The following is a 19,909-nucleotide window of genomic DNA, read 5'->3' on the forward strand; positions in this document are numbered from 1 at the left end:
GGAGTGGATGCGTGCAGTGCCTGAGCGCGACAGTAGCGGTCCGACGCCGGGGCAGAACGGTGTTTGGTAGGTCGCGAAGTGCTCGCATCCATCTATAGCGCAGCTTAGCTAACGCCCGATATGTGCAGGTTATGTCCTAGGGGGGGTTATCCAGCGGACCTATAGCTTGCGCGTAGATCATCGATCTCTCCGGGCGACGTCGTGCAGAATCCGGATGTCGTGCTTGTGCTTTATGCTCAGGATGCATATGCTTCTGTCCGACTTCAAACTTGTCATCCCAACACGCAAGATCCGAGAGAGCCAATCTCTGACATCTACGCTGATACACACTGATACAGCAGCGTGTCGCCGCGCGGATGCGGTTGTCATCTGCAACATCGGTACACTACCAGCGACGATGTGCAGCATGCGACAGGTACAGTGTGGCTCGGTAAGTTCCACGACCAGCATAATCATTAACACACCCTCTGTGCAGAACACATCTCCCCACAAACCCGCTGCCCAAACACTCATGAGTTAGTCACCAGCGTCGCCGTCAATCGTGCAATCTCGCACCATCTCAGCAGGACAGACGACAGATCCGCGCCGTCGCTGATGACGATCAGCGAGGATAAGTCCCAGCACGGAAACCGACGGACGACACAACGGCGCACTAACGTCCCTATGCGGACCCAAGTCGCCCACCAAGTCCGCCAGCCCATGTGCTTCTCTCGGAAGAGCGCACCGCTGCCTGATCAACGCCCTCCCGTCCCCCAAACATCCAGCGCCTTCCAGCGTCCGCGCGCGAACGTGCACACACACGGCTCCCGCGCAGTTCCCTTCCCGTCCCTGGCTAGGCAGCTTATTCCTCGGATCCTCCCCCGCCCCCGCTTCTTCTCGCTTGTCGGTAGACATTGCCCGCCCTTCCCTCCCCCTTCCCACGCGCGTGTGCCCATGCTAGGAAACCTCGGAGCAACCACCCCCTCCTCGTCCCTCCTTCGTTCCGGTTCCGCCCCATCTCAATCTGCCCATCTTCGCGCAACACCGAGCCTAGTGTGCCTCTTGTGCTCGGACACCCGGTCCCTAGCCCGGCATGGCATCTTCGCAACTTGCCATGTCGGAGATTCCCAGCTCGCCAGCGCCATGGCCCATACGCATCAATTTGAGCCGTTCCTCGTGCGCGTGAGTGCTCGCAATCCACGGATCATGATTTGTGGGATTATCATATGCGCTGAGCAAACACGAGAAGGCACCTGCTCGACCCGATAACATAGGAGAACATATCCGAGTCACAGCTAAGTACTGGAATTAATGGGATGGGCATTGGGCCGCAAGCCGCAGGCCGGAGTCGCGATAACGCAGCAGATGTTCCCATCTAGTTCCGAACCCGGTGAGTGTATCATCCCAGCACCTCGCGGCTCACTGCTCAAATCAGCCCAAGTTTCACCATGGGCGCATGCACTCTGCCTGTAGGCTGTCGGGTCTCCTCACGACCACGCGTGGTTGGCATGGACATGCGCACCCGCGGAACGAACAGTCGCCATTATCGCAGTGATCGGTAATAGGTATCCCGTCCATCCCGATTCCCGATTCCCGATGCTTCCCGTCCCTGCCCCCGCGTAACGCGTTCCTCGACGCGTACCCGCTTGGTAATTAGACTCGGAGATCGCCATGCGACATACAGTATGTCGCGAGGCCCCGAAAACACAAGCCAGTGACCGCAGCCAGTGCCTCACTGCTCAGTAGTGCTGCGAAACGCGACAACGCGACAACGGTGCCAGTCCGGAGTCTCAGGCCCGTGAGGCGCGACGAGCAGCGTGCGCGCAACCTCCTATGCGCCAAAGAACCGCGCCCGGCAGGGGCCTAGGGACGACGCGAGGAACTTCGAAGCGCCGCGCGAGCAGAGTACAGAACAGTAGCAGCTTCAGGAAGAGCGCCTGGGCCCTGGAGACGTAGTGGGTGAGTGGGTGAGTCATGCCGATGTGTCACCCACAGCTGCACGTTCAACTTTGAATCGCGGAATCAAAATCCATCGCACGCTAGCCTCTACATACATAGGTCCGGCCCGCACCGAGCACACCCGGCACACCGGCAGGCGATTGAGAGCTCTTTCATCCTTGATGGGACTAGTCAGTGTTCACGAATCACTGCGCCTCCGGCCATCCAGCGAGGGCGGCCAACACCGAGAGACCGAGAGAGCGAGTTTCGCATGTGCAACTGCGGCGTTTATCAAGACCGTGCACGGCAACTCCGACGGGCGCACGAGAGAAGCTGCTGAGGGACGACATCGATCCGACTGGTGTTCGGGGCGCAGGGGAAGCCTTTGGATAAGTGATGAATTGACGACCGGGCAGAAGACGGGTGGGACGCGCGAGGCGCTGGCCCCGATGTGCATCGACTCTTTTTTGGGTATTCGAGGTTCGAGGTTCGTGATCGTCTGTGTGTGCAGGTGGCAGGTGCGTCCAGCTAACGTGGGTTATATGCAGGAATTGTAGGTGCCCTGTGGGGTTATCCTGTAATGAGAGAGGTACATACATACGTACCTCAGGGCGTAACAAGCTTCCGAGGATGTGTCATGGATTGGCAACGATGTACTCTACAGGTGCAACTTTCGTGACTTGATGCATGAGATGCTTGCAGCTTGATGACCATTGATACATTGACAGGTGTCCAGTCCAGTCCAGTAAGTAAGTACTTCCAAATGCCTGTGTAAGGCCTTATCGCCCCTGCCGGTCATCAGGATCATGAACAAGCACGGAGTCAACAACGGAACATCCGAGGAACTGACTCGCGACTCGCGACTCACGCCTCACGCCTCACGAGTTCCATTCGGTCTCCAGGCTTCAAGCTTCAGGTAGGATGCGGCGGGATGCTGGGAACCGGCGTCCCACACGCGTGTACGCCCTCCTCCCCCGAGTCCGAGTGCGACGAGGCGCGGTCGGCACCGTACCCGTACCCGTACCGTACCCGCACCCGGTCGATGCATCTTCTCATTGTCACTTCTGGAGAGAGAGGGGAGGCGGGCGTTGCCCCTGGGGCCTCGCGCGCCATGGATAAGTGATAAGTGCTGCTTACTCACTCGTCGCTAGTCACCAGTGACTACTCAATGAAGAAGCTTCAAGAAGGCCTAAGGTTCGAAGGAGCAGATCGGTATCGGCGTGGGGCGTCGGCGACATGCATGATGCATCATCCAGCGGCCTCAGGCCTCAGGCCTCGGGGTTTGCGAACGCTTGAACTTTCGTGTGCGTCTGCCCGAGAGGGTGCGCTTGCTGTGCGGCGACAAGGACAGTGCCAGCGGCAGTTGACGCACAGCCCTGAGCCGCGTCGTGGGTCGTGCGGACAAGTGCGGACATGGACTTGTCTGTGTCGTCATTCTGTGATCCCCCACCCCTGGCGATGGGACGGGGCTAAGACGGTCAACCAGTTGCCAGTCAAGTCGAATCTGTCGCAGCTGTGTGCTGTAACTAAAGCATCGGACGGATCTCAAACGGTGCCGGTGGTACGTACTGCCTGCTATTGCTGCCAGGTACATACAGCTGCAGTACAATCAATGTCGTGCATCATGATGACCCATCACCCTGACGCGTCGAGAGCACTCCCATCTGCAGATACGCCCCCGCGAGGCTGTGGGGGCGTAAATCCGCTGTTCGAACATCGAAGCTCGCACAGCGCACAGCGCACAGGGGCCCGTGGATCTGAATGGCCTGCTCAGGCCAATTACCCCCGCGTGCGCGCGAGCTGAGATAGAGCGGCCCCGCAGAGCACGCAGGACAGGCCGTCAGGGGAGAGGAGAGAAAGGGGCGCGAGAAGCCCAGTGAGGCCGCAGAACTCAGAACTTGAGATCTGAGAGGCAGGCCGGAGACAGTGCGCATGGGGGCCCGGGGGTACAGGGTCAGTCAGGTCGAGGGGCACGGTGGGAGCGCACCCGGGGGCTCTCGCTCATTCGTGGCCGTACGAGCCAATCACGAGGACAGCGGGGTCCCTGGCTGGTAGACGTCGTCGACATGCAGCAGGCATATGCACGGACGCCGCAGCGATCCATGTCCGTCGGAGGTGGGGTGGGGAGACTGGCGGCTTGGAGGGGAGATCATGCATTGCATTGCATTGCGGGGGATTGTTCGATGGTTGGAGTCTCGAGATCTGTTGCGGTTGAATTCCAAAGGTCCGACACGTCCGTGTACGTACGGTGATATGTACGACTGGTCGCGAGCCGCGGAATCACGCGCAGGCGGAATGTGGGCTCGGAATGAAATGAAGAGGCGGTGCGCGGGGTGACTGCGACCTCGAACGAGAGATACAGTAGTAATTGCACGGGACATGGCGAGCGGAGATGGGTCAGCGACGCGCCAACCGGTGCCAGTTCCGTTCGGACGGAGGGAAGGGAGCATCGTGCAATGGTGCACCGCGCAATGAACGAGTATGGACGCAGCACCTCCGTGTGCGTCCGCAGATGGCATCGGCGAGCGGAGTGCGGAGTCGAGGATAAGTCCTACCTGGGACTTACCTGAGCTCCTGCCCGATCCGGGGGCAACAGCACCCCCGTCAGTGTCCGCGCACGCACGGACGTGATAGAGCATGAGAACGCGCCGTCTGTGCGCGTGTGCGATTGGCTGGGCGCGCCTGGGAACGCGAGCTGGCGTGTGGGCAAACAGGCTGATGGGCATTGGGGAGGCTGCCTCGCGCTCTGCGGTGGGCCAATCGCGTGTGGTGGGCCGTCCGGGAGAGGACTGGACACCGGAAGGAAGACGAGGGTTAGTGCAGGACGTGTTGGGAGCGTCGAGGGCGGGTGCGGTCCCGATAGCCAGCAGCACGCGGGCAGCGGGCGTGTGCTCGCCAAAAAGGGAATTCGGATGCGTGTCGTGAGTGGATTCTTGAGAAACCGGACGTTGGGTCGATGTCTATCAGACCGCCTCGCTCTCACATCCAACGTGTCCGCCAGAAGCCTGCGAGAGAAACACTCCGCCGAAGATGCGATCGACGACTGCGAGAACGTGCCCTGCAGTGGGCGACCGTGCAGAGGATCGATCCACGAATCCCTGACGTCGTGACATCTCCTCAGCTGCCACACGACCCGGACGCCCTCCTCCCGAGCAAGCCGTCGATACTCGGGAGCCACCACAAGCGGCGTGCCTGCGATACTCCACCGTCATCGCCGTCGCCTCGGCCTCCCGACGCTTCGCTGTAGGTAACCGGAGCAAGTACTCTCGCTCAGAACTCGGCGCAAACAAGCTCACCTGCTACCGTGCTTGTCTGAAGGGCCGTCCGGACCACACACGTTTCACGCCCTGCGTGCTCAACAGAGCTCCCACTGGGACGTTCCAGCAAGCACCCGATAGGAAGCAGAAGGACGCACCGAAGGCAAGCCCACGTCGGGGAACACTTGCTGACTGATGCGCGCTGAGTGGCCGAAGCTCTCGAAGGTGTGGAGCACACCGATAGCGATAGGAGACCGGACTGCAGCGCGAACGGCAGGCGGGATGCCCAGCGTGGCCCCAGGTCGCCGGCCCCGGCTTCGCGGCGCGGGTCCCTTCTCGTTCAGAGCGTGTCGGGCAGCGTTCGAGCGGGAGTAGGCTCGCTCTCCACCGGCCTTGTTCGCTTCCCGTCTTGCGACGGTCCCTGCTCGTCCGCCTGCCTTCTGTCCGCGGCAGTGGTGCGTCATCTGCTTGGTCGCCGGTAGCTAGTACCCTTCCTCTGCGGGTGCCGGCCTGCTCGGCTTGGTCCTTTCTAAGTACGGGGACCATCGCGTTCCTGGGCTTAGAACCTCGATCAGCACCTCTGCAGATGTGAAGCCCTCGCAGGCTCGAAATGACGCACCTACTTGTTCTAGTGTCTGCGCCCACTGCAGGGAGACCTTCTATATGGCTAGCAACTCTTCGGAGCCCAACACGTCGCCCGAGCTCTGCGCTCGGAGTCGCACCCTTGCCAAACGCGGATCCACGGGCGTTGCATTGCACATGCACTGTATGTTCGCCCTGCTCGCGCCCGCAGATAGGAGCACCCGGCGACCCTATGACCCTCCAGCACGACCCGGAGCGTGCTCGGCAGCGGGTCCATGCCGTATCCAGGCGCAGGCGTTGGGTGACAGCGGGCGAGCGAGCGAGGTTTCTGGCAGGCACGCCCGGGCCTGCAAGGGCAGCCTTCGCAGAACGATGCGCGGTGGCGATGTGGGGCGGGCCAATGGGTGGTCGTCGCCCGATTGGGCTATGGCCGCACCCCACCTCCTGTCATTGATTATCGATGCGAGGGTCACCAGGGCTGGCAATGTCTTCCGCACTTGCTAGTCTGGTTGTCGAATGCGGGGGAGGCGAGCTGCGCGCTGCACGTCACCCTCCCGCCGGCGGAACATGGCACCAATCTCCAGAGTCCATTGAATGCAGCAGTGTATACGTATACGTACACGTACGCGGGCCCTGGACGACGTCCAATCAGAGAGCCTGTGCACGTACGCTCGGGGATACAAAACAAGTAGGAAGGTCGACGTACCAGCTTTGCATAAGCGTTGTGTATGTACTCGTACAACCCAGACAGTGTTTGTCATGATCAGGCGTCGCGCCCCCTAGCGCCCTCCGCGCGCCGCTCCGGAGATTTCGAATCCTCGAGCCCGCGAGTCCTAGGATAGAACCCGCTTTCTTCGACCCGCGTTCGCGGTCGCGTGAGGTGGCAGGAGGTGCGCGCGTTCGCGGAGGCCTGGACGTGCTCCTGGACGAGTAACTCCGGAGTCCGAGACTTCGAGTCGAGCATTGGCAGATCAGTGGGCGCAATTTGTCCAACGAACCTGTCAATGCAAGCATGTCCAAGTATAAGTATAATACTGTTTCCTTGCCCACTGCCTGCTTGGTGCGCGTGCGTAGGTAGGTGGCTCTTCCCGACCTTCCGACCTCCTTGAAGCAAAATCTTGCAGCGCCGACGCGGGGACGATCTCGCCGGAGAACTCGCCTCCAGTCCGCACAACGCCGCGTCGAGCACTGTACACCGCCGTGGTTGGTACGCTATGAACCTCAATATCCCATGGCCCATGGGGTATTCTCGGCGCCGTCCTGGTGGGCTGTAGGCCGTAGGCTGTATCTCAGCTGGGAGACTAGTGGTGCGCGCGCGATGCGCGATGCGTGATGCATGGCCGCGTCCCACGAGACGAACGGCGCGCGAACACTAGTCACTAGTGGGACTTACCGTATACGTGTACGTATACAGGTTACAGTACTAACAGAGTACCGTTATCGCGACCATACGCGACGCGACCCTCTTCGGTTTGAGTAAGTAGGCGTGCGCAGGGCCACGCTAGGCAAGTTCCGCGCATGTATGTGCACATATGTAGTGTGTACCGGCTTCCAAGTGGTAGTAAGTGATTCAGAGTACGGCATCGAGCGTCCCCGCACCGCCCGAGCCGCTGGTATTTGTAGACGGCGGATGCCGACACGTCGGTGCTGACTGAACCTGTTGCTAATACTTACCGAGCAGCGAGATAGCGGCGGACAGCAACCTTGGAATGCATTGTACATTGTACGGGTACCGCCATGAACGAACCGACACTAGAGTCGAGAGTCGAGAGTCGAAAGACGGAGCGGAGCCATACCTGCCTCCCTGGGTTGGGCGCGCCGACGCAGCCTAGCAGTTCTGCCCCCGTGGTCGAATAGCTCCAACCCGCTCTCAAGAGTCGAGCTCTAGTCCTCGGAAGGTCCGCCCTAGTAGGTCGCTAGTGCTGCGACTAGTATTGGGGTGGTCACTGGAGAAAGGCCGCTCATATACAGAGACGGTAGACGGAACGGCGTCCGCACATCAGCGAGTGGAGGCGGTCGTGTTTCGCGCGTGTTTGTGGGTGCAGGTCTCAGGTCTGTGCGGTGCGGGTAAGTACATATGATATGATATGGGCAGCCGCGAGGTGGCTTGGTCGCATGACCGTGCCGTCTCCAACGTTACCCGTGCTGGTAATACTCAGTCTCGGCGAGAGAGCCACGGTCTGCCGGGGGAGTCTGGAGATGCATATGACGAGTTTGCGCACGCTCAGCTGTGCCAGTGCGGGGTACAGTGTACAGTACTGTACCTGAAGGCATTGGTGCGCGACGCACATTGCGGGGTGCATCATGCACGCCAGTGTCCGGATCTTAAGTCCTTTGCGTCGCGTATGACGGGATGACGGTGGGGCCTTCGGACGGGAGCCTCGGCCGTGAGCTTCAAGAGCATGAGGAGGAAGAGGATCTGCGGCTAGATTCCGCCTTGGATTCGAACGAAGAGTTTACTGCAACAGTGCAAGTCGCAACTAAGGTGCTGTGGCCCGGGTGTCTTCGAGTAGGTATATGTATGCAGTGGCACGTCGAGTCCGACCCGCCGCTGAGTTCGATAACGAATGGTGGTAAGTACTAGATCTGCCTCCGCGAACATGCGCATACGCATTGCGCACGGACCAGCGCCCACTAAACACTTAGTCAAGAAACCGCCCGGCCGCCTCGTCGTGGCCCTCGTGGACTGTGGAGGCTCGTGAATCCGTCCGTGGGGCATGCGCACCGCAGGGTCAGCCTCAGGGTCCCGCTGCAGCCGAGATGAGATTGCGGGCACGCTGCATCAGCGACCAGTCCTGTTGAGTTACGAGGAGTCGGAGAAACAGCAGTTAAGTGTTGTCTGTTACGCGAGCGGAGGCGGCCAGACAAGTGATTACCTGTAAGTAAGTAGGCTGTACGTATGAATCCAAGATGCTCCCCACTTACTTACCCGTCGTCACTAGTAGTCGTGCCCGTCCGTGGATCGTCCCGCCCAATGATCCTGTCCTCCGCCCTCACTGCACCTGCGATTGGCTCCTCCCGTCGACGGTCTGTACAGCGGGCCGGGTGGGTGGGAGGATATGTAAGTAGGACCCTGCTGCTGCGTGAGCTCTGACAGGAACGGCCTCGCGTCGCACACGCATGCGTGCAGCGTACCTAGGCGACAACACAAGCGAGGCGGCAGCCGGCTGGGCCCCGTCGCCCGAGGGGCCACCTGCCTGGAACCCCATCTGTATTCCGAACAATCTTCCGCGCTGCAAAGGCTAAATCCTCCTCCACGCCGGGCGAGGCGCAGCCGGTGGCTCGCGTGCACGGGTAACGCACGCGGGCGGGCGGGCGGGCGACTCGCGAGGGCGGGCGCAGGCCCCAGGGAACCAATTGCAAGTTGGATCCAGTGCGCCGCCTTCCGCGGCGCTGCTCATATGAATAGGTACTTGAGTGAGTGAGTGAGTGAGTGATTTGTTTTTGCCTCCGCGTGCGCCGTGCTCAGTGACCAGTCCCACGGGAGATCTACCGGCAGACGGAAGCAAATGCAGAGAGCGGGGCCGGTGTGCAGTCCGTGGGTCTGTACCAATAGTTGAGGGCAGTTGAGGGTCACCACGAGCTAGATGCCTGTCTTGTGTGCGTCCTCTGATGCACGGGCGGGCATATCCCCGTCCGTCTTGTTTTCTTCAATCTTGTGTGCATGCGTGTGCTCAAGAGCGGCGGCGGCGGCGGCGGCGGACTCTGGACAACAACGGAGGTACTTGGAGGGGGGTCGCAGTTCCACGGCGGTCGAGCGGAAGCATTTCTCAAGGGTGAGGCCCGCGGACCCAGGGTCTTGTGGCGCTCGCTTGTTGTCGGCCGTACTACATACCGTACAGCGTACTAAGTACGATGGCTTGCTGACTGACATCTGAGACGCGATCGACTTGGTCGCAAGCAGCGGCGGCCCAGCAGAGTGGAGGCTTTGCTCACGGAGTTGAAGCTCATTGCTCCTGGTCGCTAAGGATCATAGGGGACCCAGGCCCCGTTCACGTTCGGCGGGCCAATGGCGAGCGGGGATAGCTCCCGTCCGCCGTCCGGGGTGTTTGGTAGAGGCGACAGGCGACCAGACGACGTCAGACCGTGATCGAGGGCATGTTATTGGACGGGGGCGCGGATTGGCTGGGGCTGGTGTTGACGTTGGTCCTTGAGCTTGAAGTGAGACATTCAAGCTCAAGCTTCAAGAACAATGATGCAAATTGCAATTAGTTTGGCGCATACCGGGCTCGTCCGTGGTCGACGCTTTAAATTGAATAATACCTGTCGCGCGAGGGGTCAAGACAGCAGTGAGACTAGTTGGTGCTAGTGCCAGTGCCTGTACTACGTACTTACCTGGACACGGCGGAAGCAGCCTTCCCCCCCGAGCGGCTCTTTGTCCTGTCCTGTCCTGTCGTGCGTGAGTGTTCTTGCAGCCTGTCAGTGTCAGTGTATGCGGCGGTTTGGCCCGACTGGCACTGCCCTAAGACTCGGAGGTCCAGAGGACGCGTAAGCTGCTGAGCCACGCCTACCTACCGACTCGTACACGGTACAGCCTGTACGGCCTAGTTGCTGCGGGATAACCGTTAACTCCCCTCCGGGAGTCCGCACGGCCCGCCACAAAGCAACCCAGGTCCCAAGGCAAACGAGCACGCCTCGTGTCGACAACGCCATGCACATTGCACGGCCCTGACACGCTTTACCTGTTTTCCTAGCACACATACGCGCATTGGGAAGGTTGGGCGACACTGCACGAGTGATGACCTTAGCTACTGGTCTGCAGGTCCTGAGGCCTGAGCGCGGACCGATGTGGCGAAGCCGGTAGGTCAGCTACTGTACTAACACAATCGGATGCTCGGAATGAGGCATCCCTTATTCTAGTCTCTAGTGCTGGTGCTCAGACAACAAAGGGGCCGCGGAGGCCGTAAGCAGTTGCGTCGAGGCTCGGCAAAAGTATATGCATGGACATGGACATGGGCATGGGTGGCCACTCGACCACCACGCTACGTGCGGCGTGCACCCCGAGATCCTCGGAATAGGCATAGACTGGGTGTTGTTTTGTCCTGTGTCCACGCGAGGTTGCTGCGTGCCCGCCCGACCTGACAGTGACTCCTCAGTTGGACCCGAAGTCGGACCTGTGATAATCGCGTGCCCTGACTCCTGCGCGTGTAGGTGGATGTGGGTGCATGGACGGAACGGGCGGATCAGTGCTGGATCGCAACGTGAACGGCCGGAGGAGGGATTACGTCGGGAGTGCATAACGCAGGGCGCAGGTTTGTCGGCATAACGGACGAAGCGGGTCTCGAGGACGGTCGGTGCAGACGCAGGCGAGTCTGTTACGCACGCAAAGCGGAAATCGGGATCGCGGTAGGAGGAAGTGGGGGCCGGACGAGATAAGCATAGGCATCGCTGTGTGGGACGGATACATAATCGAGTACGCAGATGACATCGACGTGCATAATAGAGTACGAGAGTATGCGGGCGGTATAGATATTAGATGGTATGTATGCGCGCATTGCGCGTGCGGCGATCATGATCGTCGGCGCCGAAAGCGGGAGGGCGGCTGGGGACCGGGTCGGGGAGCCGGAGGACCTTGCGGACACGCAGTGGCACGCGGGAGAAAGAGCTGAAGTGAGATGTGGGAGGCGAGAGAAGCATGTGCGAGCGAGAGAGACAGTGAGAGAACATAGAGCAAGGAGGGCTGTGGTTGGTCGGCTGGCTGGAGGGGGCGGTGCGAGGTGACGAGCTGTTGAGAGAGCGACAGGAGACGGGAGCAAGCACGGAAAGGAGGCGGAGACGGTAAGTACGTAGGGCCGGAGATGAAGAGAGCAGGGCGATGGCACGGGATACGAAATCAAGTGGACGAGGGGATGAACCCATGGTCGAGTCAGATTGCGAGGGAGAGAGATGGAAGGGAGTCAGAGACGGGAGACGGAATGCAATCAGACATCAGCAGCTGGAGGAGATGCAGCGGAGAGAAAAGCATGAGAGCGTCATCGGGCACGAGCAGGCACGAGCACAGAGAGGAGAGATCGATATGTGCATGACGCAGATGTGCATTCGATGAAGACGGGCGCGTGGGCGGGCTCCGGAAAGCGATGAGAGAACGATAGGGCAGGGGGACGGTCGAGTGATCATGATGGTGCGATGAGATGGGCTGCTTTTGGCAGTGCGTGCGCGAGGACGAGAGGCCAGACTGCATCGGCGACGGTGGTTGGATGAGAACACAGTTGAGACGGTATGGCCCCGGATTGGCTGCGGCTGGACTGGACGAGAGAACAGACCACGGAGGCGACGACATGTGCCAGAGAGGCCGTAGGCACGAGAGACCGCGCACCGCGAATCTGTCCGAGGGGGACACGGAGCGCAGGCGGCCAATGCGGGGTCGGGTGAGGGCGGGGACAGCGGCTCCCCCATTGGCCCACAGGCCACAGCGCCCCGATGAGGCAGGTGCCGTAACGTGGAGATATCCGATCCTGCGCGACAAACGGGCGCCTGGCGAAAATCCGGGGCAGGCCATTTTCGCCGACGTCGTCCCGTCCTGCGCCCGACGCTGCCTGCCCCCTGGCGGTGCGCGCGCACGAGGACGGGCACGGCTGGGGCTGGGGCAGCACAGTGCTCAGCAGTGCAGGGAGGCCTGCACGCGCAGAGCGTTGGAGGGAGTGCGTCTGCGCGGGGACAGACGTAATGGTGGAAAATTGGAGGAACGAGGGGATTGGGCGGCGGAGAGTCCAGACTGATTGGACAACGGCGCTATTGGCTCGGCAAAAGACTGGGAATCGGATCGGTGTCTTATGCGGCCAATGAGACGCGGATGCCGAATCGGGACGCAGACCTCGCAAACCAGATCTCGATCCAATCTCCAGCGCTCCCAGATCCTCCACCCCGCTGCAAAATAAATAATAAACTAATAATCTGCGACGCGGGTGCCGGGAGGCATAAGTTGGTTATAAGACCGGGCAGGAGATCGCTCCGCCCCTTCCCCGACATCCCTCCCCCGACACCATGGACACAGTCGACATCCCCTTCGACGCCATTTGGTGTCCCTCCTGCAACCGCCAAATCGTGCCCAAGCGCCTTTCTGTTCCTGTCCACCCCCATCCTACCCCTGCTCCCCCCGCGCTCCCCACTGCTGCCCGTGAGCTCCTCCACTGCCCATTCCCCTTTGTCCGTACACTGACTTATATTCCCCAGCGCCCAAAACATCACAACTTCCCGACCCCAGTGCTCGTCTCACCCGTGGCAAGACTGGCACCATCCGTCCTCGCGCACCAGGCCTCGTCAATGGTACCGGTCGCGTGAAGCCCAACGGCACCATCAGGCGCTCACCTGCAAAGGACGCGCCTCAGGACTCCAAGTCCGACGCGATCCCTCCCTCCAAGCCTGCTGCTCCCGTCCGCCACCGCACCATCATCGACCAAACCCCCGCACCCCTCTACTGCTCCGACGAGTGTCGCCTTGCCGACCTTCAGTCCTACCACAACGCCATCGACATCAACTACCACCCCGAGCGCTGTGGATCTCCCCAACTCCCTCCCGTACCACCAAACTCCGTCACGGAGCTCCCGTCGTCACAGGATGACAGCGATAGCTCGAGTGGTGCGTCGTATGAATCGCGTTCGTCCATGCCATCCCCTTCCACAACTTCCGCCACTGCCCACGCCCCTGCCCCCAAGTGCGACCCCCACGAGGCTGCGTACAATCGCCTCTCCGCCATCTACGGCTTCGCGCCGCTTCCTCCTGCCCCTCCTGTCTCTCGCAAGGTGGCCAAGTCTTCTGACGACGCCGCTCTCCGTCTTGACGGCGGCATTATGATGGCTGCCCGCCGTATCCAAGCCGCGCTCTGCCCCGAGAAGCCCGAACGGTCTTCATGGGGTCTGCCCGTGCAGAGTGAGCCTGAGGACGAGAACAAGCCCATCCCGGGCTGGACTGACGGGTCCAACGCCTGGCGCGCCAGCGTATACGGCTTCGCGCCTCCGCGCGACTTCACTCGCACCGACCCCGATGATGCGGCCATTCGCGCGTACGGCTCGTACGTCGCCAGCCCACATCGTTCTCGCGGCGTCCACTCCACTCTAGGAGAGGGCAAGCCAGCGACCGAGGTCAAGCCCAGCGCGTCCGCCGCCTCCCTACCAGCGCGCGTCGTCGACAGCTCCACCCAGGAGCTTTACTCTCAGTTCTCGGCTTCGTTCAGCCGGCGTTCCGAGTCGCGCAGCTCCCTCCACCGCAGCCACAACCCGTCCACTTCCCCCACCGGCTCTTCTCGCTCCGCGCTTGCGCGTGAGATTTCTCTTTTGAAGCCCGGTGCTGAGGGGCGTCTCTTGGTGCCCGATGTCAAGATGCGCCGTGTCAACTCTAGCGCCTCCAGTATCGACGGCGGCTCCTCGTGGGGGAGTCAGAGCGGCATCCTGAGCACCATTGGATCTGTCTCTAGTCGCAAGCGTAGCCCGCTCAGCCGCCAGAACAGTGATGCGAGCGTTGACACTGTGGACACCCAGAGCGAGGAGGATGAGTTGGAGATTCGCTCACTGCCTTCTGCCAAGCCCCGGCCCACACCTGGTATGTGATGATGAATACGCTGTTGGGTTTGTGTACTGACCGTCATTTGCAGCTCGGACTGGGAGCTACTCTTCTGAGGCCTACAAGTATCCCATCATGCGCACTGCGCCGAAGAAGGCCAAGAGGATCGTGCGCAAGGTCGTTGACGGCGTCGAGCGTGACGTCGAGGTTGAGGTCGAGATCGAGGAGCCCATCAAGCGACTCTTCCTCTTCGGCGGCGCGCGCGATTAAGCGCAGCGAGGCTATGTCGCGGACGGCGGGCGAGGTATCGTTCACGTCCTGTCCTCAATTGCATCCCAAGCATCATCAGCATGTCCATACCGCATATCACACATACCCCACTGTCGATACCTGGATACCTCGCTCGCATCGCGCATACCCCTCGCCACCGTCTGGCGACGTGCATCGTCATTCCCTCGCAACCCATGCATCGACCCAACATTCGCATTGCCCTCGCCGCCGCCGCATCTGACTTATTCGCCGCTCGTCGCATGCTCTCGATCGCCTATCGTTATCCTCAATGCCTACCCTAACCGCCCGCATCTACCTTATGCCCACCTACTCGACTCTACGCTACGACCCACCCCGTCGCTCGCGCTCGTCCCCATATCCTAATCAACGCCTGCGATCGCGCACAAAATGTTCCATATCCCGTGTATATCATCTGTATCACCACTGCTTCCCCCGGGTCTTGGCTTACCGTCGTCGGGTTTCGGGTCTCTCATCTCGGGCACTGCTCGGGGTAGGGACACGGGCGCGCACTGTCGTCCCCCCACCCTCCCGCGCCGCGCACGCGGAAGGGGGGATGTGTACATTTCGTGTATCGGTACCTCGCTCGCTCGTCTCCCAATGGTCGCTCGTTTGGTCTCCGGATTCCCCTCGTCTCGCATCAATTCCCGCATCGTCTTTTCCCGTCTGGTTTGGAACTTCTGTTTGGTTTTTGGCGAAGGTTGTATGAACAGTACCGCGTACTTATTATTGTGTCCGTTTCGTTGTGCATGTTTGTTGCTCGCTTTGTCGCCAAGAGTTTCTTGGTTGTTATCGTGTACTTGTACGCTCCTCATCCTGTTCCTCGCGCTCCCTCATCGCATACGCACTCCGCACGCATCCGTCACGCATCATCATCACCTCACGCACACACTCAACAATTGCATCGTCTCGGGTACCTCCTACCATACCCAATACCTCCTATTACCACGCATACGCATACGCATACGATGATACCGCGCAGGATCCTCCATCGTTATTCCCCTTCGTCCATCATCATCGGTTGTACGAACGCAATGTCGATTAGTATGATATAGTATGATAGTAATGAAGTCCTCATGTTTATGTGTAACCTCCACTGGCGTGCCCTCAAGAACCTTCAATTAGCAGCAAGTTCCGAGCCTCCATGAGAATGCACTCAGCGCGCCAGCTAAGGCGACGTCACCAGCGGCGCAGTGGCGCGCTGCATGGCTGGGGGACTGAAGCCTGCTGCAGGGAAGGGTAACGATGGGCGAGATCCGGCGGGGAGATGAAGCTTAGTTTTATTACTTGTGGGCAGGTGAGCAGGTGAGCACGGAGATGAGCCGCCTCCGCGCTCGACGTTGGAAGAATGCTCGGACAGCAAGCTAACAACTGCTAGCTAGCTAGCTAGCTGCAGTAAATAAGTATGTATGTACGCTGCGTAGCATGCAATGATGCGCGCACATGTACTTCATTCATACGCGCGTACTTATGTATGTTTGTAGAGCAGATGGAGAGTACGGACGTCGCGAGTTCGTGCGGGGCCCCGCATTTCCCCAGCCCTCCGAAGCTCTACTTCCGAAGAAGCCGAAGCCCCAAGCCCCAACATCCTCCGGGGTTGCTGCTGCTGCAGCTTCTCGAAGCGTGAAAACGACATCGTTACAACAGCACGACTCGGAGTCCACAGCTGCAGCAGCCCTGCAGCTCGGAAGTCGCCCGGCTTGCGCTCTTACGTCCAATGCGTAAAGGAGAGTATTCAGTTATGAACGTTTTCCAGATTCCAAATTCCTGGACAGTTCCAGCGCAGTCGCGGTGAGATGCGGGCGACGCCGCACACGACGGTCGAAACTGCGCCGATCGCAATGCGCACGGAACGGGCTCCCGTAAGGCCCCAAAAGGGAAAAAAGACTTGGAGGATGGCGGGCGCTTCGTGTGCGTTCGGGGACGTCGGGATGTCGGGGCCGGCGCGAACTAGCATATAGGGGCGCGATTGTTCTAACTGACTTCTGAACCGAGCTTGGTTGGAATCATATGCTCACTGTGGCTGGGGGCGCGGAATTGGGAGAACGGGCTCTTCCAAGTCGGGTGATGAATGCGGTTACTACAACAGTTAAGTACATAGCTAGCGCTGCATAACATAACTGCACGTTAGGACGTACTGGGTAGGACTCCGTGTGGTCCTGGCGCATGCATGGGATAACTTAAGCCCCTGGATAACTTTGAGCTAAGCTAGCTCATGCAGGGTCCTGCGCATGCGTGCGTGGTCGCCGCCGCAGGACGACGCGAGAGAGAGAGCCTCAGCTCGGCCGCGACGGCTTCGCGATGCGCCCGCCGCAGTCCCCGCGGGGCAGCCTGAGCCGAAGTACGCACGAGAGCGCGCTCTGGCTGCTATCCAGGCTGCGTGCTTCCGTGCTGCAGTGTGTTCGATGGATAGCTACGGTGCTAGCTATAGCCTATGGGCTGACTGAGGGACTGGCATCTGCACGACGTCCGAGCCGGACCGTCAGGCCCGCGAGAAATCTCCGAGTGCGCGGCCGGAGAGCGTGGGCCAGGTACACCTCCGTGGGGCCGTCGCTGCATAAGCCATGGGGGCGGTGGCGGAAGCTTGAGGCTGGCAGGGTGGCTCTGCAGCGAAGACAGGTCTGTTCAGTACGTGCGCCCTTGCAGTTCGGAACCCTGTGTAGATAGGACGCGTGGACTTGGGCACTGGTACTGGCCATGGGCAATGCTCGAAGCTCGGAAGCGTGGAGTCCGAGGGGCTCGAGAGGCTGGGCCGGGGCTTGGGTGGCCGCACTGAGCCTCGAGGGTGCTGTACTCAAGCGACAAGCATCGAGGTAGGGCGGCGTCGGCAGCGGGCGCTGTGTCTGTCGGCATGCGCTTCCCACTTGCATACTTGCCACTTGGGCTGGCCGTAAGTACTTATTAGGTTCAGAAGCACGAACATCGAAAGTCAGCTTGCATTTTAGCGGTCGAATGACGTCATGCACTGAACGTCGACGTGTTCGCGATGCATTCAAGGCTCATGCGACATCCGTTCATGCCAGGATGAATACTGTGCGCCACCGTGGGCAAACGGTGGCGCATTTTGTTTGTAAGTTACGATTTTCCGAGCCGGCGGTAGTACCCCAGATGTGCGGTTATTCGTGCATGCGCTGAAGACAAATCGTGGACTTACTGTAAGCCGGCGGCTGGCGTTCAGTATAGTCCCGCTTCCGAGCACGTACCGTGCAGAGCTGTGGCTGCGACGTTGGTTGAACCGATCGTGTCCTGGCGGGCCGCCCGACCCTGTTGAAAGAAGACTCTGACTCTCGGAATTCGGAAATATCACAAGACCAGGTACTTGTGTCGAGGTTGCAAGGCGACAGGCGGTGCACGATCGCGGACGTTGCTTTCTTCTGCTTCCTGCAGAAAACTCGAAGCTCGCGGCGGGCCCGAAGGGGGGCTGACCAGCAAGAACGGCGTCCGTCGTGCGCATGCTAGTCTCGAAATTTGGTCGATTGGCAGTCTTCAGCGTGTGGCGTCGAGCAGGAGAGAACGAACAGCGTGCGCCTCTTCGTCGCGTGCAGCTCGATCGCTGCGCCACACGGAGATCTCGAGAGATATTCCCTCGCCCACGGCGGCCTTGTCGGGCTCCCGGGACGGAGACGATCGGAAGTGATTGGAGAGCGACGAGGCGGGGCAGCTCGATATGGGCACCACGCGCGGGATCGCCTCCCCGATGCAGCCCCGATGTGGTGGTATCAGATGCGGGACCCGGGGGAGAGGGCGGGCCGGGAGACGATCGGTGCTGAAGTGGTTAGCCTGCCAGGGGCAGCAATCTGACAGTGACGGTGAGAGTTGTTGGCTCTGCGATCACGCGCAACAGGGCTGCGTTTGAGGGTGCAGGCCGATGGCGGTCGCGACCAAGGGCGGGCTGCCCTGGCGAGGGACTAACGTTCCCGCGTGCAGGCGTTGCGGTGTCTCAGGAGGGTGCGGCCATGCGCTCTCTTCGCGTGGGGTCTGTCGTGATTCGTCCTCTGTCGTGATTTGTCGTGTCTGTGATTATCGGAGGATTTACTCGTAAGCTCGCGGAGTGACGGTGTCGGGGCAGGAGCAGGTGCATTGATAGGCTTGTCTTGATGGAACGTTCCTATCTTCTGCAGATAGTAAGCAAGCGGTCGTCGAACGTCACGGACTTTGAAACATACATTATGTACTGTATGTGGCGGCGTAATAGAACGAACCCCACAGAGAGCGAGAGCGAATCGGAGGAAGCGTGTCGAGCAAACAGCGGCGGGCTTGGAGCGTAAACGCGACGGCTTTCCGCTCGCGGGTCGAATCCCCACAACGTCGCCCTTCTCGACGTTTCCTGTCTTCGTCCATGTTTTCCAACTCGACCTACTTTCGCACTGAGTGGAGCGAGTAAGAGTCAAGAAGTCGACCGTGGCAACTGCAAGCATAGCGACATGGCACGAAGCACCCCGGAGGTACAGCATCCTATTCAACGCCGCTTCTCGAGTTCTCATCGCGTAAGAGTTCACAAACTATTCAGTCCAGTCGGCACCCCTGGACAAATTCTCGAGGTAAATCCCCGACAATATTCGCGTCAGGGGGTCATCTGGCCCAAGGGACACGCTCGCGCTACCCACGGTGCGCGCGAGTGACCTCGTCTTCTATGACCCACTACTGTACCACAAGGAGGAGAATTATTGACGACCTGTCGGACTGTGGCGGCCTGCTGCGAGTTGAGATGAAGCTGGTCTAGGCCCTAGCCAAAGGCCATGTGGCCTCCGTCGTCATCACTAGGTCCTCGCTCTCGCCGCCACGTCGTCATCGCTTCATCCCCAACGACTGGACAAGCGACTCTCCTCGTCCTCGTGAACTACTGCTGCCGCTGTCATCTCAATCGCAATGCAATCTTCCCAGCTCCAACGCAAGTCTAGACTCGTATGCGCTGAGCCTCTGACGCTGCATACGTTGGCGGTTGAAATAGCACGAGGGGTCCTCGCTTATGTGGCTACCTACGTACTCGGTCATATGGCAGATGTTTGGCTAATCTTTACCTCTCTGCAATTTGCTAGCAGATTGTATTGAGCGACTGTGTTTTCTCCGGTTGGATAGCCCGTGCGCCAGCGTCCAGAATGGAGAAACAGCTTTCCAGCCAGCTATATGCCGCGTCTGCGTCTTGCAGTCAGTTTTGTAAACCAAATTTGCTCTTTTGCTGTCATACGTGGTTAACCAAACGCTTGCTCGAGCAGACTGCATGCGCATGCCGCCCGGATATACGTCCTTCCTGCCTCGCGGCTGACGGCGTTATGTCACCCTTCGATGGTTAGCTCGCCACGCTTGCCGGGCACGCCCACTTCCAAAGGTTGATCCGCGCCCATGCCCACCCACCTCCGTCTGCG

General features: G+C 60.1%; 5 protein-coding genes across 5 annotated transcripts; 4 read left to right on the plus strand and 1 right to left on the minus strand.

Moving 5' to 3' along the window:
• Positions 1–229: 229 nt before the first annotated feature.
• Positions 230–1,357, plus strand: L226DRAFT_329053 (uncharacterized protein). Its single transcript, XM_067673976.1, has 2 exons — positions 230–415; positions 476–1,357. The coding sequence occupies exon 2, from the start codon at positions 595–597 to the stop codon at positions 1,246–1,248; it is 654 nt and encodes a 217-aa protein (XP_067538253.1). The 5' UTR covers positions 230–415; positions 476–594; the 3' UTR covers positions 1,249–1,357.
• A 7,014-nt stretch (positions 1,358–8,371) lies between these two features.
• L226DRAFT_329112 (uncharacterized protein) lies at positions 8,372–9,040 on the minus strand. The gene is made up of 3 exons (XM_067673977.1): positions 8,892–9,040; positions 8,686–8,829; positions 8,372–8,595 (listed from the first exon to the last, which is right to left on the minus strand). The coding sequence occupies exons 1-3, from the start codon at positions 8,963–8,965 to the stop codon at positions 8,403–8,405; spliced, it is 411 nt and encodes a 136-aa protein (XP_067538254.1). The 5' UTR covers positions 8,966–9,040; the 3' UTR covers positions 8,372–8,402.
• Positions 9,041–11,115: 2,075 nt separating this feature from the next.
• On the plus strand, positions 11,116–11,580 carry L226DRAFT_329119 (uncharacterized protein). The gene has a single exon (XM_067673978.1). It carries the CDS (start codon positions 11,238–11,240, stop codon positions 11,475–11,477), a length of 240 nt encoding a protein of 79 aa, XP_067538255.1. The 5' UTR covers positions 11,116–11,237; the 3' UTR covers positions 11,478–11,580.
• A 1,159-nt stretch (positions 11,581–12,739) lies between these two features.
• On the plus strand, positions 12,740–14,546 carry L226DRAFT_329125 (uncharacterized protein; the record flags this gene model as incomplete). The annotated part of the gene is made up of 3 exons (XM_067673979.1): positions 12,740–12,873; positions 12,930–14,294; positions 14,347–14,546. Coding segments are annotated over 3 exons (1,678 nt in total), but the record flags the coding sequence as incomplete, so codon positions are not given.
• Positions 14,547–14,829: 283 nt separating this feature from the next.
• Positions 14,830–15,590, plus strand: L226DRAFT_329127 (uncharacterized protein). The gene has a single exon (XM_067673980.1). The coding sequence runs from the start codon at positions 14,934–14,936 to the stop codon at positions 15,513–15,515; it is 582 nt and encodes a 193-aa protein (XP_067538257.1). The 5' UTR covers positions 14,830–14,933; the 3' UTR covers positions 15,516–15,590.
• The last annotated feature ends 4,319 nt before the right edge of the window (positions 15,591–19,909 follow it).

The sequence above is a fragment of the Lentinus tigrinus genome (assembly GCF_003813185.1).
Source record: "Lentinus tigrinus ALCF2SS1-7 unplaced genomic scaffold L226scaffold_6, whole genome shotgun sequence".
NCBI classification, from domain to species: domain Eukaryota; kingdom Fungi; phylum Basidiomycota; class Agaricomycetes; order Polyporales; family Polyporaceae; genus Lentinus; species Lentinus tigrinus.

Coding starts and splice junctions, on each gene's coding strand:
- L226DRAFT_329112 (XM_067673977.1), bottom strand. CDS start 8,965: ATGGGGTTCCAGGCAGGTGGCCCCTCGGGCGACGGGGCCCAGCCGGCT. Junction 8,830..8,891: donor TCGCTTGTGTTGTCGCCTAG/GTACGCTGCACG, acceptor ACGCAGCAGCAG/GGTCCTACTTACATATCCTC. Junction 8,596..8,685: donor ACGACTACTAGTGACGACGG/GTAAGTAAGTGG, acceptor CTCGCGTAACAG/ACAACACTTAACTGCTGTTT.
- L226DRAFT_329119 (XM_067673978.1), top strand. CDS start 11,238: ATGTATGCGCGCATTGCGCGTGCGGCGATCATGATCGTCGGCGCCGAA.
- L226DRAFT_329053 (XM_067673976.1), top strand. CDS start 595: ATGACGATCAGCGAGGATAAGTCCCAGCACGGAAACCGACGGACGACA.
- L226DRAFT_329127 (XM_067673980.1), top strand. CDS start 14,934: ATGTTCCATATCCCGTGTATATCATCTGTATCACCACTGCTTCCCCCG.